Source organism: Microtus ochrogaster, unplaced genomic scaffold (assembly GCF_000317375.1).
Source record: "Microtus ochrogaster isolate Prairie Vole_2 unplaced genomic scaffold, MicOch1.0 UNK12, whole genome shotgun sequence".
Lineage (NCBI taxonomy): Eukaryota > Metazoa > Chordata > Mammalia > Rodentia > Cricetidae > Microtus > Microtus ochrogaster.
Genome location: NW_004949110.1, coordinates 1878761 through 1894540, shown reverse-complemented (window position 1 = coordinate 1894540; position 15780 = coordinate 1878761). Strand labels below are relative to the sequence as shown.

General features: G+C 47.2%; 1 protein-coding gene across 7 annotated transcripts; it reads right to left on the bottom strand.

Annotated features, from left to right (window-relative positions):
• Window positions 1-1022: 1022 nt before the first annotated feature.
• Zic4 (Zic family member 4) lies at window positions 1023-15657 on the bottom strand. 7 transcript variants are annotated; one of them, XM_026789007.1, is made up of 4 exons: window positions 15602-15657; window positions 12569-12701; window positions 9105-9189; window positions 1023-3209 (listed from the first exon to the last, which is right to left on the bottom strand). In XM_026789007.1, the coding sequence occupies exons 3-4, from the start codon at window positions 9172-9174 to the stop codon at window positions 2566-2568; spliced, it is 714 nt and encodes a 237-aa protein (XP_026644808.1). In that variant the 5' UTR covers window positions 9175-9189; window positions 12569-12701; window positions 15602-15657; the 3' UTR covers window positions 1023-2565. The 7 variants fall into 7 exon arrangements, with proteins under 7 accessions (XP_026644808.1, XP_026644806.1, XP_005366708.1 ...); XM_026789005.1 differs by having other exon boundaries at window positions 12569-12821; window positions 15602-15639; XM_005366651.3 differs by lacking the exon at window positions 15602-15657 and adding an exon at window positions 12902-15236 and having other exon boundaries at window positions 12569-12821.
• Between the last annotated feature and the right edge of the window lie 123 nt (window positions 15658-15780).

Here is a 15780-nt window from a genome sequence, read left to right as displayed (position 1 = left end):
GCAGGTACTGAACCTCTTCAGTACCGGGGAGAGAGCAGGCCCCTGGGAGGCCAGGTGCATCCGGGCCCTAGTGTTCCCCAGCTGCAGGAGGCGCCCTGGTCCCTGCGCTTGACATCCCTCCTACCCCCGCCACCCCGCCACCCCTCACCCGTCCCCTCCCCCACGTCCCTGCGCGACGCCCTGGGTGGGAGGGTGGACCCTGCGGCGCCGTGCTGGGCCTGCCTTCCGCGGGACGACCTGAGTCCTGGCTGTGCCGCCTAGGCCGCAAACCTCCGGATCCCGTTTAGGGCCCTGGCCCCGGTGCTCGGCCGGGGCTCCGGGGCGAGCAAAGCCTCCTTCCGCGGGTGCAAAGTTCCTGGCCTACAGGACGCCCGGCCAGCGCCATTTTCTCGCACTTGTGGCTGGGTCGGTTTTAGCGATGACTCCGCCCCAGAGCGGCCAGGGCGCCGGCTTGTGTGTCCCCCCCCCCTCCCTCCAGGGCTGACTGACTGCGGGGAAAGGTGGGGAGAGCCCAGGGCAGGGGTCCCGGGAGGCACGCCAGTTAGGGAGGTTGGCACCGCGCGCGCTCCTGGCCCGCGCCTCCCTCGCCGCCGCCGCACCATTGTTCCCGGGTCTCTGTCACAGCTACAGAGGGAAACCTTTCTTCACCCGCCGCCTCCAGAGCCAGGCCTGGGAGTCACATTCGGGACAATCTCAGCTAAGAAATCTGCTCCTGATCGCCGCTTCAGCGACTCGATGGAAATGAAACGCCATTAATATTTGAAAAGGCAATTATTTTCCTGTTGAATCGAAAACTGTCTTCATGAATAATTTGTAGAGAGTTCTATTGCCATTTGAGAAACATTTTGTTGCTGCTTTGCCTCCTCCTTTTCTTCCCATTACTTAGGAGATTTGAGCATTACTTAGGAGATTTGAGAAAGACTCTGGAACAGGGGTGGATCTGTGGGGTTTGTTTTGTTTTCCTCTAATTTTTTTTTCCGTTTAACTCAAGCTGTAATGAATCAGGACTGAGACCGAAAAGAACGTTCAGAATTCTGCCTTGACTCCGTGCAAACCTGAGAGCCAGCCAGGCAACCTTGGGCTTCTCTGATGTAGGTCGATTGCGCTAAGCATTTAACCATTTTCTGCGTCCCAGACTTCAAACAGTGGGCCGGCAAAGAGCAGTTTAAGTTTGTTTGCTTCAAAATCCCTGTTATTAAAGATGAGTTCTTTCTCCAGCCCCGGATTGTGCATCCACCTTCCAGGTGCTGGCAACCAGCCCCTGGAGCAGCAAGTCTGAGGTTTGGGACCATGGTCTTACTCGCCCCTCGGTCCCTGGGAATATAACTCGGGGAGAGAGAGGAGCAGATGAATGTGAGAGATAGCAGAGCGAGCTCTGGAAAACCGTACAAGATGTTTGCAGACATGCCAGGGGGGTAAAGAACGGGATCCAAAGTGGACTTTGGTCTTGCCTCAGCCTATGGCAATGTTCTACCCCTACACCTCTCGGAGAAGCCAGAATGTAATGAGACTCAGCAAGCTTCCTCCCTCACACTGAAACCATTGGGGACTTTGACTCTTTTAAAGACTGTTGTTCTAAAAAAGAGTTGTAGAAAGCAAAGCTACTGCCTGGAGAACCGGAGTACCAAGCTGGAATTCTTCCGGTCTCTGCGTCCTTCTTCCCTTTTCCCGCCTCCAAGATGGGGGAGGGGAGAAGACGCTGACTTCTTAAACTTCAAGGGAGGGGGGAGGAGGAGTAAGGAGAGTCAAAGGGTGGCTGCTAAACTAATTAATGTAACTTCACAGGCTGTTCTGAAAGTGTGAAAACTTCCTTCTTGCAATTGTATTAATTAGATGCTTCTGGCCAGAAGAGTTCAACTCCCAGCCTCCTCCACCGAGCTCCTTTTCTTTCTGTTAACTAGAGCTAACAGATGTGGTTGACACATGTCCCTATTTCACTTAACAGCTCGGTAAATGACATTTAAGGCAGTGGGTCCCGTTGGGTCTCTACTAAAATAAGAATGAGGGTTACCAAAAAAAAAAAAAAAGTCCCTTCCGCGGAGCCAACAATGCAAAAAGCATGTCCAAAGTAGGCCCCCAAGGCTCATAAATCCTCATGAGGTATTAAGGATCTGATGACCCCCTCAGTCCAGGTGATGGCAAAGCTAAAACGGGAAAGAGTTTCCCAAAGTGACTTGCAAATGTGAGACAATAGTTACCATTTCACTTAAGATTGGGGTGGGGATGCCATGCTGTTTAAATAATCAAAAAACAAAAAAAGAAAAAGTCTTAACAACAAATTCTAGGGACTAGGGCTATAGCTCAGTACCCAGGGCCCAAGCTCCAGATCCTAAATCAAATCAAATCTCTAAGCTAGGAGCGCCCGTTTACCAACAGGGATCCCAGAACTCTGGGACCACTCTTTCCACACAGCCTCCGGAAAACGGTGAGTCTACAGGCAGAAGCTGTTAAGTACCGCTTTATAAATCTGGCTCAAGGAAACAAAACCAAAAATTGCCTCCCTCCTCCCCTCGACTGGAACTTGAGGAAATTCAGACCCAAGGGCCTGTGTCCCATAAGGTCACACTAGACAGACAGCACTGGGTACTGACCTGTATGTGTTCGTTTGTGTATTTTGAGATTTTCTGATCTAGCAAAGACTTTCCCACACCCTGGGAAAGGACAAGGGAAGGGCTTCTCGCCCGTGTGCACGCGGATGTGATTTACAAGTTTGTATTTGGCTTTGAAGGGCTTGCCCTGTCGCGGACACTCCTCCCAGAAGCAAATGTGGTTAGCCTGCTCTGGGCCACCGACGTGCTCCACGGTGACGTGCGTGACCAGCTCGTGCATGGTGCTGAAAGTTTTGGAGCAGGGGCGCGGGGATGCTGGGCTGTCTTCGCCTAGCCACTTGCAGATGAGCTCCTGCTTGATCGGCTGACGCATATAGCGGAAAAAGGCTCCAGGGCCATGGGGTGCGGCGAGGTTCACGGTCAGGTTCATGCCACCATAGCCATGCAGGGCTGTGGCTGTTGCCAAAGTGTCTCTGCGGGCCGTAGGCCCCGGTGCAAAGGGTTCCGACCTCGCATACATATCTCCAGGGAGCCCCAAACGCAGGAGTCCGTTCAAACGACGGGTGTGGGAGACCTGAGGAGGCTGCTCATGAAGGCCCGGAAATAGCGCGGGGCTCGAAGCGGCGGCGAGCTGGGGTCCATGGTGTCCGCAGCTGCTACCTGTTGTCGAGACAAATAGCGTGTATGAGAACCGGTGGAGTGGGCTTCGCACTTTCCCCGGCCCCCGGGGACAAGCCCTGCCCAGCCGCATCTAGGATTCTGGCGTTGGTGCTGGGATCTTGAGCAAGTCTGTGCCAGCAGTGAACCTGGCGGACCAAGTCAAGCCAAAAAGCCTCCGCCTTCGTCCGGCTAGGCTGCAGTTCTGCCGTCCCCTGCCGCGCCATGAGCTGGAGAAGGGGTAGTGATAATGGGGTAGGTGGGAGAGGCAAGGAGACTGAGTCTGTGGGTGCCTGGGGGCACGGCCTCTGCTGCAGAGGTGTAAGACCCCTATCTCAAGATTACTTTGTCCACCAACACCAAGGGGTGCTCCGGGCCAAAGAAGGAGGTGATAGGAGGGGTCATTTCGGAGGTGGTAAAGTTGGAAGTGGTAGTGATTTTGAAGCATCTTAGACGTATATATTAATTTCAGTGTCCCACTGGGCCTGGAAAGGACCTCCTGCTGAACCTCGGCCTGCCAGCCGCCGGTGCTACTGCAGCTTGGCAGTGCAGTGAAAAGACAACAGAAGAAGAAAAAAAAAAAAAACAAGAAACAAACAAACAAAAACTTATGCAAAGTGGTGGGGTTTTTTTTGTTTGTTTTTTCCTTTAAGTTTTGGGTTTGCACCCCCCCCCCCGCCTCCCTTTTCTGTGTCTTTAATGTCTGTATGAAATCCCAGGCACTGCAGAGACGGCAGCAGGGCGCTTAACGAAATGAATAGATTCGGGGCCACGGCCCCGGGCCACCGTGAGAACAATCGCCCATGTCCCCCATTGGCCAGTGGCCTGCCCCGACGTCAGTGATGACAGGCCGGACTCTCTCTCTCTCTCTCTCTCTCTCTCTCTCTCTCTCTCTCTCTCTCTCTCCCTCTCTCTCTCTTCTCTCCCTTTGCTCTCTTCTCCTCTCTTGTCCTCCCCTCTCTCCCTTCCTCCCTCCCTCCTTTCCTCCTTTCTCTCCCTCCCCCAACCCCAATAGCATTTCACGCTTCTACTGCTCATGCGCTCTGATCCAGGCAGGAATCCTGTACACCTAACCTCTCATCCCTTCCAGAAAGCAGGAGTTTTGTTACTGGGCTTCTGAAATTGAGCAGGGTTAGGTTCTGCATCTACCCATGAGGACTCCGGGAGAAGGAGCTTAAACACAGAACTAGGCATTTTAGTATCCAGAGCCCCCTCAAGGAGCTTGGAAAGTTTGTCTTTGAGTGCAAAGGAGAGGGTCCGGGTCAATGGAGGAAAGAAGTCTGCAGACTGCCTGGATCAGAGAAACTCCTAGAGTAGCGAACCTGGGGCCGACTTCATTCTCTTCCGTTCTCTGAAATTTCCTCTCCCCCTTATTTTTCTCCCCTTCATCCTCGTTCTCATTTCCCCCAAATAATCCACATCGCCACCACACTTTGCCTTTCAGTTTTGCTTCTTTCTTCACCCTCTTCTTCTCTACTCTCTTCCCAATTAACCTTGCCTATGTTTTCCTCCTCTCGGTGACAGCGCCCCTGAAAGCAGAAACCCTAGAAACCCAGCCTGACTAGCGAGATTGAGCCAATGGATGGCATGAGGAGGGGAGAGGAAGTCTTGTTTCAAACTCACTTCAGACTGTCTCTTTTCATCATACCTCATGTTTATCTACCTGAGAGTGCTGGGGGGGGGGAGAAAGAAAAAGGAAAGAAAAGAAAAAGAAAGAAAGGAAAAACAAATAGGCTCTGGACACACAAATACGCAAATAGGAGGAAGAGGTCTTTGCTCTGGAGGGTATGGGTCAGGGCACTAACCTGGGGGTCCAGTGATGCCAGATGAAGTTTCTATGAATGGAAACGGGGATTACTCCCACGGTCTGTGGCCACTTGTTGACCAAGCTTTGACTTTAGTCTTTGCTGTCTTTAGGATTCTACAGAGGGGATACCATAGCTGACTGCATTCTTGGCCTTCAAGTCTAGAATTGCCCTCACAGCTGGCCAAGGAAGACCAACTGAGGAAGATTTCAATTGTGGAGCAATTGTCTGCCCTAGGTTCTGCTGCTTTCTTAGCCCAGGTCACTGACTGCCTTGTGTTTTTAAAGGAGAATTCCAAAGACTGAAAAACAACAACAAAAACTTTAATAGAAGTGAGAAGTTTGAAGAAATCGCATAGAACACTAACAGAACTGATGGAAGGGCTCCCTCCCTGGGGATATTATATTCCAAAATTAGTCAATAAAGGGCTTCTGATTTGTTTATTTTGCTTTATTTTGTTTTTGAGACAAGATCACATGCAGGCCAGGATGGTCTAGAACCTGAATGGTTTGGAACTTCTGCTCCTGCTGCTACCAGTCTACAGGAGCTGGGCTCATAGATGCTCACCTCCACAACTGAATTAATGTAGCGCTGCTAAAGGGACGGTGGACTCCATGCACGCTAAACAAGTCCTCTCCCAACTGAGCTACATTCCCACTCCATAAATAAGGCTTTAACATTTTTAATAATTGACTTATTTTCTAAAGCTTGGTACATTCTTCATTCATCCCTGCTTGGGGCAAGGGATTTAGCAAGGGATTAACTTCCACAATAATTTCTCTAGCTTTGAATAGCCTGTATCTCTCTGCTCTGCATTAGGAAGGACTTGGGCAATTACAAACAGATTCTGTGAGAGCACTCGCATGCACACACACACACACACACACACACACACACACACACACACACACACACGGAGAAGAGACATTTGACCTATGTTCCCTAAACCAAGGCCTTTCATGGCAATTTTAAAACTAGACTCGAAGATTCATCTCCTTTTCTGGCTTTCCCTCCCTCCCAATACTTCATTTGCGTCTCTTAAGAAAGCCCTTTAATGAGAGGTGCTTCTATCTGGTCCCTTGGTGGCTTCTTTTCCTTTTCCCTTCATCTTTGGACAGTTGTAACCAAACTTCAGTGAATTTCAAGTATAACCTCTGAATTTCAAGTATGACCATGACACAAAATGAAGAATGAATTCAAGTGAGTCTGTGCTGAACCCCCAAAAGGTTTAAAGCACAGCATACATGCTGAACACAAAACTGTGTTCTTTACTATTCCTGTCATCCAAACCTCCAGAACTGAGATAGTAAACCTGAGTGTGGGGGCACTTGTACCATAGCCTAGAAATTAAAATTCCCCTTCTCTCACCTAAACCTAGGTGACATACAATTAATTGTTCAGGATGTTGCAAATTCACAATCCATTTTAGTTTTTCTTAATTATTTTATTTAAACCAACATGGGTTCTTAATACTCATACTGTGATCGAATCCCCATTAGAAGCTTTGAATAACAATACAGACAGAACAGGGCAATTTTTTTTTTTTAAAAAAGCATTTTCGCTATTTTCAGAACCATTTGGAAACCTGGTGAGCATGCTGAACTCCTAACAGTCATGTGTTTGCTTCTCATTTTCACAGGAGAAGAAAATGTTAACTTTCCATTAGCAGGTTGTAGAGAGAATGATTTAAAAAAAAATCCAAGTTTACAGACCTCCTGAATTGTAAGTACTGACCTGTGTATCTGAAGGCTAAAGAAATCCAGAGGTTTTATATACATATCTTGTTAGTGCCCAGTCTGTCTGACTAACTTTGCCCTTGAAAAATTATGAAAATGTGTATGACTTTTTGTGCCAGCAGCAAAAGGGCAAACACGTCTGATTCAGCCAAAAACACTGACAGTAGCCTGGCCCCATGGAGCTCCTTCCCAGATGCAGCCTTCTCTTCAAGCACTGAAAACATCTGGACCCATCCTGGATAGATGTTTCTTGAGTAGCCAGGGGTCAGGTGACCTGCAGGTCACAGAGGCTGCTTGAGCCTTGCAAAGTTCTTGGAGCCATATGGTCCATACCTCGGTTGGCTAACCATAACAATGGGACTAGACATTCTTTTAAGGTTCATTTCCCAAGAGACAGAGATAAAGAGAAAAGTATTTCTTGTTTCCATTTATATTTACTGACATAGAGCTATGAGCAATTATATAAGGACCTTCAAGGTGTATTTCAAAAATAAACTCAAAGACAGTCCCAAGTTGATCAGAAACGACAAGATATAGAATACCCATGTCGAAGGGGGTATATTTTAGTCTTCCCAAAGATCTTTTTGATGTCTCGGAATACAGAGATCCCCAGTTTCAGAAACCATCAATAGGTCAGAAGTGCTAATCTTCACTGTGGCTCAGTTTGCTTTCAGAGTCTTCTTGCTTGATTTGAAAAAAAAAAAAAATGGGGGGAGGTGTTTTGGCAAATGCTGCCCCCCCAACACTAAAGCTTTCAGGAGGGCTTATATGGAGAAGATTCTACTAGTAGCCCTGCAACATCCTTCACCCTCCAGTTTCTCTGAAAATTAATGCCCAGAACCATAAGTTGAGTGTTTTTGCACACAATAGCCACTCATCAATGTCGTAAACAAATTACTTCTAGTTTACTTTCTAGAAATAGAGCAGTTGGTTCATCTGGTGGGACTCCTAACATCACTAGTGAAAATGTCTAACCTCTCTTCTTGGGAAGGTGGAAGGATGGAGATTAGGCACCAATAGCTGGGTTATTTTTCCATCTTGTTCTTTGAAACAATACAAAATTATGATTATCTCTTAACTCGAGGGTCCATGGCTCAGAGCCAGGCCAAACAGTGTCTGTCATCTGGATGCTCTGCTGCTAGATCTGCACCCACTTCTTCACTTCTTTTCCCCCCCATTTCTGACCACGGTGCCACTCAAAATTAGATGTGTATCTCCGAAGAGGCTGTCCACCGACTTCAGGATTCCTGCAGTGGGCGGTACCTCAAGTCTTATGAAAAGAAACCATTTAAGCCCCAGAAGCCTGCCATATGTCCAATCCCAAATTATGCAAATGAGATGAGGTCTGTCAGATTTTTTTTAGAAAAGGAAATTTTTGCTAATTATGGAAATTTGGGCTTTAATCATCATTAATGGAACTGAGAGTATTGAAAAAATATACTTTGTTCTGCAAAATGTCTTTTAAACAAAAGATTGGGGAAAATTGCTAAAATATTCTTCATGGTATCATTAAGGAATCAAAATAACTGAATTTATATAATAATTGCATCTCTCTTTTGGCTTCGGTCATAAAATCATCACAAATAGTAGAAGAGAGTCATTTCCTAACTTACTTAACTCTTGTTAAGAAGCTTGCCTTGCCTACAAAAGGGAACATCTCTAGAGTAAACATGTAGCTGTACAGTTGAAATGAGAAAAAATTAGATGCCTGGAAGGGGGGGAAAGCCAACATGAAATCCTATGTTTATTCTAAATGGAATACAAAATTAAATTCTTCACAATGAAGGTATTTCTGACAGAGTGGCTGTCACTCACTCTTGGTTCAGACACCACATTGTGGGAACATAGTCACTGCCACATTGCAGAAGCCTGGTGCCCCTGGTAAAGATGATGCATATCATGTAAACCCCATCACCAAGATCAAAGTCCGCTTCTTTCATGGAAGCCAATACATGTCAAACCTCATCCCAATCAAATTGTCTGGAAATGAATTCAAGATGAATATGTCATAGAATAACGTGACAGTGGAATTGCAGAAGGTCAAGGGTGGTTGTTTCAATGATCGAGTACTCAAATATTAATTCTACAACATCCAGATGAGTAGCCATTGAGGGCTAATCCTCAGGCTGCTGGTGGTAGGTTGTGTCATTGATTTGTGTGCAAAGGCATCAAACACCAAGGTGTTATTCTAAGTTTCGTTTGAACTCTAGATATGTGCCCAAACTCACATCTCAGTGTAACAAAAGAGAAACAAATACAATTTATGCATAAAACACAAACAAGTAGAAAAAGTGCCCAATCTTTAGTAAATCTCTATTTATAATAAGACTTTTATTTATTTAATTATTTTTACTTACTTGATTCTTTCAGGGTGTTTCTGTAAAGCCGTAATCGTTTCCTCATCACCAAAGAAGTCTTGTATTTCATTTTCTGAGTTTGAGCCTGCTTGAGAAGAAAAGAACTGAGTAAAACAATTTCATACATGTCTCTGTAGCAAGAATTTGTGGCCTGAGTGTATGAAAGAAAGACGTTAGTCTGAAAACAATTTCTCAGCCTTTCTTTGATCATTTTCAAATTTGGAAACACAAGGGGAAAAAAGATTTCTAGGGACTACTCACATTTCTTGTAAAATGAAATGGGTTGGTAATAAAAACACTGAAAAAACTTAATTTCACACAGTTAGACTTTTTTTTATCATTCGTTGCTCTGCCTTGTAGGTAGAAGCATTCATCCAATGTCCAAAAATCCTTGGCTTCTAGAATTTGAAATTTTGTTTCAGAAAACTCTAGTATTTCTTCAGGCTAGTTACTTACATTTGGTGAGGTGTGGCAGGGAGGGCCCTCTGTTCTCTAGGGGTGTGCAATTATGCCTAGTTATATTATTGGAATGAAGAAATTTGCAGATTTTCAAATCTTGTTCTGTCTGAAGCAGTGAATAATTCTTTATCCTTGCATGTTCCAGACCTACTTGAGAGCCGTCACTGACTAATTTTTTAAAGCTAATATTAAATCCACCAGATTAAAAATGTATTTTTTGTTGTTGTTATTTGATGCCAAGTTGTCCCTTTTGTAGTAGAAAAGTTTAGAAATAATGCCTCCCTCTCAAGATTGTTTGTCAGTGGCTGGAGCTCCCAGGCATTCGGCAACCATAAATCCTTGAAAGCATTCTGAGGACCTGTGTATCCACCAGACAAGGCTGAAGGCAGTGGGGCAGTTAAACAGGCAATCCACCTAGCATTGACCCTAAATTTGGTGAGGAAGGACAAACAGTCATTGAAAAAGGTCTCAGGCTGGGCAAACACAGCGAGACCTCAGTCAATGGGACGTCTGCCTGTCTTGACACTCTAGCCCACAGGACAAGTGGCTATTTAACTTGTTGACCCATAGGCTAAATCCAAGTGGGGCTACGGTATCAGCTAAGGTCTCTGATTTCTTATGTTCACCTCACCTCTAACTCAGACCCAAACTACCCTAAGATTTTCAATCCTTTCTTTTTCTTTCCCAGGCATGGGCCTGAGTATACTCACCTTTCCCCCAGAGGAAACTGTTTTCATTTGTTCTAATAAACAACAAACAACAAAATCCTTGCATAAAGGTAACAAGCTCTTTCTAGCATAGACCAGGAGAGAAAGGAGGCCCAACTTTGCTTTCTTACAGAAGGGCAATGAGCTGGGTGTCCTTACTCTGAATGTCCTCATGGCGGGATGTCTGGCACCACAGTTCCTGGTTGGTTGGCAATAATAGAATTTACTTGTTTGCTTCTGAGGAAAAGGGTGTAAGTTCCCCTAGGAACTCCTGTCCACCCACAGTGCTGGCACAACCCATTTTCTAGGAGGTCTGTGGCTGGTACCCTTATCCCCTATGTTCATGTCCTTTAAGCATTATAAATGGTTCCACAGACATGCAAGCAAATATTTCAAAGGTTGGACCAAGGCAAACACGAGGACCCTTAAGTAGTCCTGTAGAAGCTTTGTGCAGGCAAATAGGGCAAACACCTTTGGTCCAAATTTGATAGCACTTAGCCAGTGGGCTTTCGGAAAGAACAGAATGAGAAGACAATTTGTACACTGTCCCTGGGCCCCTGAATCTGAGGTCCCCAGGGTAAAAGATCTGAAAAGCTCTTTGATTTCTCCAAAACTCTTGCTCCTGAGGTGGCTACCAACTCAGTAAGGAGGACTACCAGGGTATATCCTAATCTACCTTTATCGTGCACCTTGGGAGGGGAGGAAAGTGGTGCCAGGGAGCCTCACTGATGATAGTGGCAAGGACATGGGACGGTTCATAATAGCAAAAGACGCTATTTTATTTGAGGAATCACAGAGACTGCCTTAGACTAAGTGTAGACTTAGTCCACACAGGCCTGTTTAAGGTCAGAGGTCAACCATAGCTGGTGACTTCAGTTCCACACTGATTAACTATCAGGTGTGAGCGAATACTTGCCGGCAAAGCTCGGCCCTGGCCGACTCAGAGCTACCAAGCCAAAGATGAAAGCGGCTTCTGGCCTTTGCTGGGATCGACAGCCAGATGCACTCCCACTTCCCTGGCTACCTTCCACCAGCCCTGAAGCACCAGAAAAAGGAGCCGAGTGCTGGGTTGTAGCACCCCTTTTCTACCTCTTATCCTCGAGAGGGTAGAGACCAGATTCCCCTTGCTCTAGGCAGAAGGCTGACAACTGAGAGTCACGTTTAAACTAGTGGGGTCACCTGCAGATATGAATATATCCTGTGCACTTAAGTCTTACTTTGAACATAGAAAGGGAAAAACACAGTGCCCCAGAAACAGGTTGGAGGTCAACGGTCAAACCTTGACATCCAAAGGCAGTTTCTGTAGACAGCTAATGCCCAGGTCTTTAACCAGCCCTTCCACACCCTCTCTTGCATTTCTCGGACTTCGGTGTCTCCCTCCTGTCCCTGTGACCCAACCATTCATCAACTCCAAACTTTTAGATTGAACCAGGTAGCTAACTAACTCTTTAACATCCAAATCTGTTCCTTTCTCTTTTGCCAGTAATTTGGTACATGCCCCTGGGTCTAGGGTGAAGGCCTGCTCCCCAGACCTAACCTCAGCCCCGATTCACATCCGGGAGAAAGAAAGCCCAGTCGTGAACCCATGGCTCATGGCGCGCGTACAGAGTAGATCCTAGAGTTAGGATCCTGAGACAGGACCAAGGATGAGGACAAGCAGGCAGCCGGCCCCGAGGCGGACCCAGAGGGCATCCTCAGTGAGTATCCGGAGGAGAAGTTCTGTGATGTAGCCGCCCCGCCGCACTAACTTGACCCTGGCGGGGTAAACCGAAAGAAACCCTTCCTATCATCCTTGCCGGAGGCAAACGCAGAAAGGCTGTCTGCCAGGACTCCTTCATCAGCACCCTCCCGGTTCCAGCCATGATCAAAAAGGGCAAAGCTTGGTCAGTATTGCCCTTCTTGTGCCCACGGTGGGCACACCCAGGCAATTTACAAAAAAGAGGAGGGAAGACGGGCGGGCAACAAGCTGTTTTTGGTGCCATTGCCAGTAGGAGCCCCATCTGTCTTTCTTGCACCCACTCCTCCCGGGAGGAAAGAAAGGACTCATCTTCAACGCTGCCCTGGGCAGAAGGGCTCCTCCCCACCCCCTTTAAAATCAGTGGGGTGGGGCCTGTACCCGCGGTGGCTGAGTGTGTGTGTGTGTGTGTGTGTGTGTGTGTGTGTGTTAAGGTAAAGATGGAGAAAAAGTCTGACTGGGCCTATCCACCCAGCAGGGTTTGGGTGCCTATGGCCCCCATAAGAGCACTTGCAGGGGGTATGGGTCTTCCTGGTATTACCCCCCTGGTTTCAAGTACTTACCCTGCTCCACCTGTTGCCCGGATCACCTCATTTCTGCACATCACTTTGGGATGATGAGGGGGGGACTACACATCCCTCTAAGCCTCTTTTGTGGTTCCACCGAGGCGGTCATCCTTCATTTCTCCTTCTCCAGCTTTCGGGGAGGCAGTTAGGGAATGTATGATGAAGCAGAAACGAGCCGTCAGGATGATATTTTAATGGCTTATATGTCACGTTGGTGCATGTGGCTTTGAACCGGAGCCTCTCACGTTTCCTGCGGAGAGCGCCGCAAATCCCACTTGCTAACTTCTACAACCCACAACTTTTTATTCACCCGCTCATGTTTACTCTTACCTTGTATGCTTGGGTGGGTCTCCTAAAAATGCCCTCTGTCAACGTCCTCAGTGAATTTTCCACAGACTGGAGGAGAGAAGCCTGACTTTCTTCCTTTTTTTGAAGAATTATTTTCCCTCCCCTCTCCCAACAGCCACCCTTCCCTCAGGTCCCCTCCCTATTTTTTTTTTTTAAAGCAGTCAAGGTGCGTTCAATATTTGTTCTCCCTAGTGAAAGACCAGCGCAGCCTCTAGAGGAAAAACCTCTTCGAATAAAAGGTTTTCATAATTCTAGGATCCAGCTTCCCCTTGTAGGAGCAAAAAGAACTGAATGGTTCTGGTATTTTTTCCCCCAAACAAAATATATGCTAGGTCCAAAAGAAATTCCTACCACCTTCCTCTTCAGCCCTTTCTGTCACTCATTGCTTGCGTCCACTCAGATTACCTGAGAAGTGCTGAGGCCCTGGACTCAGACTTGTTGCTGGGGGCAGAACATTCTTTATTTTTTTCTTTTCCTGGAATTTCTGTTTTTAAGTCTCACAAGCACAGATGATTAACACAATCTCTTAGACACAGGGAAACCATCCCCAGCCACAATCTGACCTCAGAGCCAGAGATGGTGTGTGTGTGTGTGTGTGTGTGTGTGTGTGTGTGTGTGTGTGTGTGTACAGCCTAATTCCAGTTCACTGTGCTCAAACCAGAGTCTGGGAAGAAAACTGAGAAAACAGAAAGGAGGCTAGAAGTAACCAGTGCTGACCTTTTTCCTCCAGCCCTAGGAAACTAGCTGGCCAAGGAGGGAGGGAGGGAGAGAGAGAGAGAGAGAGAGAGAGAGAGAGAGAGAGAGAGAGAGAGAAATCATTTCATTTTCCTTGGCGAACTGGTAAGTTTTTCTAACCGGACATCACGTGAAAGGATGAGTTGAAGGTCCCTTTGTCTGGAAAAAGAGTTTAGAGCCTTGATTCAGCTGCAAAGAAGCCAAATGAAGTTAGAAACAAAGGGCAAATTGAAGGATTCCGACTCTTGGCTTTTTGTGTTTTCCTTACTAGAAAATAATTAGACCTAATGAATATGCAGGCGCTAAGGCTAAATCCTGGGCCAAGCTGATGGGCTTAAAACTGAGCTAAGGAGAAACGCAACCTCTGTCGCCCCCGGCTCCACATCCTCATGCATTTTTTGAAATGTATAAATGTCGCTCGGTTTAATTGATTGAGTTACAGGGATTTTCCCCTGCTTTTACGTGCCATACTCCTCTACCTTTCAACAATCATTTTAATATATAGTCAATGGTTCTTTGTGGATGGGACAAAAAGCAACTACGCGCAGTTGTTGAATAGACTTTGCGCTGGGCAAAGACAGGTTAATCGAGGGCCGCATCGCGAAAACAAGCGAGTGTTGTATGTTTGCACGGAATCCAAATGTCTGCATTTTCCTAACTAAATCAAAGGGAGTGTTATTTCTTTTTCTGCTCACTCATCTGAAGGTAAGTAAATTTTCTCTGGCGATCAAAAGCCTGGTCGGCAACAAAGACCGCGCCCGCTTTTTCCACCGTCTTGTTGTGGCAAGTTGCGGAATTTCAATAACTGTGACAAGGGTGACTGATTTGTGAACTGGAAAAGGTTTGAATGTCACAAAATTTACATTGGTCCTATCTATCGGGGATTTAAATACCAAAAAAGTATTCCGGGATCTCTAGGGAGCTTTGGGAGATCCAGATGAACAATGGCGCGTTGGGAAATTTACAGTTTTACCTGAATGAAAGGGGCCCGGGATGGGAATTAGAGGGCACAGTGAGCGGGTTGGGGGTGGGGGCAAAGCAGACAACGGACAGGACCAGAGAAAAGAGAAAAATGAGGGAAGAGGGAAATCGGCCACAGCGTTTCCAAAGTGCCATTAAAAAAAAAAACCAAACAAACAAACAAAAACAAACAAAACCCAACCCGACAAACCTCAGGAACCGGGAAAAGTTTAAGAGCTCCGTCCACCTGTGTTTGGGGGTGAGTGGGCACGCAGGAAGGAAGCCTGGAAAACTGAGGCTACAGGAGACACTGAGAGATCTCGTTTCTAGGAAAGAGAGTGGAGTGCCCTCGCGCTCTCGAATCTTAAATTATAAACAGGAGAGAGGCCCGGCAAAAAGGAAGCAAACTTCAAAAGGAGCAAATAACAAAAGCCTCCTTTGCTGCCCTTAAAGGGGGGGGGGGGTGAGAGAAGGGGAGGGAGGAAGAAAAGAAAGTTGCTGAATCGGGAAAATCTGGAAGTGCCTTTGGGGTGTTTATCAGCTGGTCCCCAACTGCTGCTCTAGGAGACTGGGGGTCTCTAGTCTACAATCGCTCAATGGAGGTCTGAAGGAGAGTAGCAGAGGGGTAAGGAGGGGGAGGGGAAGAGTGGGGGAAGGGGGAGGGAAAGAAAGGAAAGAAAGTGGGAGGGGAGAAAGAGAAAGAGGGAGAGAAAAGGGGGGAGAATTTAAAAGATGGGGGAACCAAGAGAGGGAGGGGTAGGAGGCAGAGGGGGGAGGGGGGAGGAAGGGAGAGAGGGAGAGAGAGGAGAGAGAGAGAGAGAGAGAGAGAGAGAGAGAGAGAGAGAGACTATGAGAGGGGAAAGGAATCGTGGCATTTTTTTTTTCTTTTCCGTGAGAAGAGGGGGAAAAAATTGCCAGAAAAAAAAAAAAGTTGCTACTCCTGGCAGCCCTGTTAGTCAAAAGGGGATGTCAAGCGCTTTACAATACCTGGGATTGATGAGGCGGGCGGGCCAATGAGCAGCGCGCGGCGCCACCGCGCGCCCTTCGTTGGCGCGGCGGCCGCGGGAGGGGTGTGTGGGGGGATTGCCACCTCACCAATCGTCGCCCGCGTCGGTCGCACGTGACGCCTCCCCCTGCTCCCATTCATCAAGGGGGGGGGGGACGAC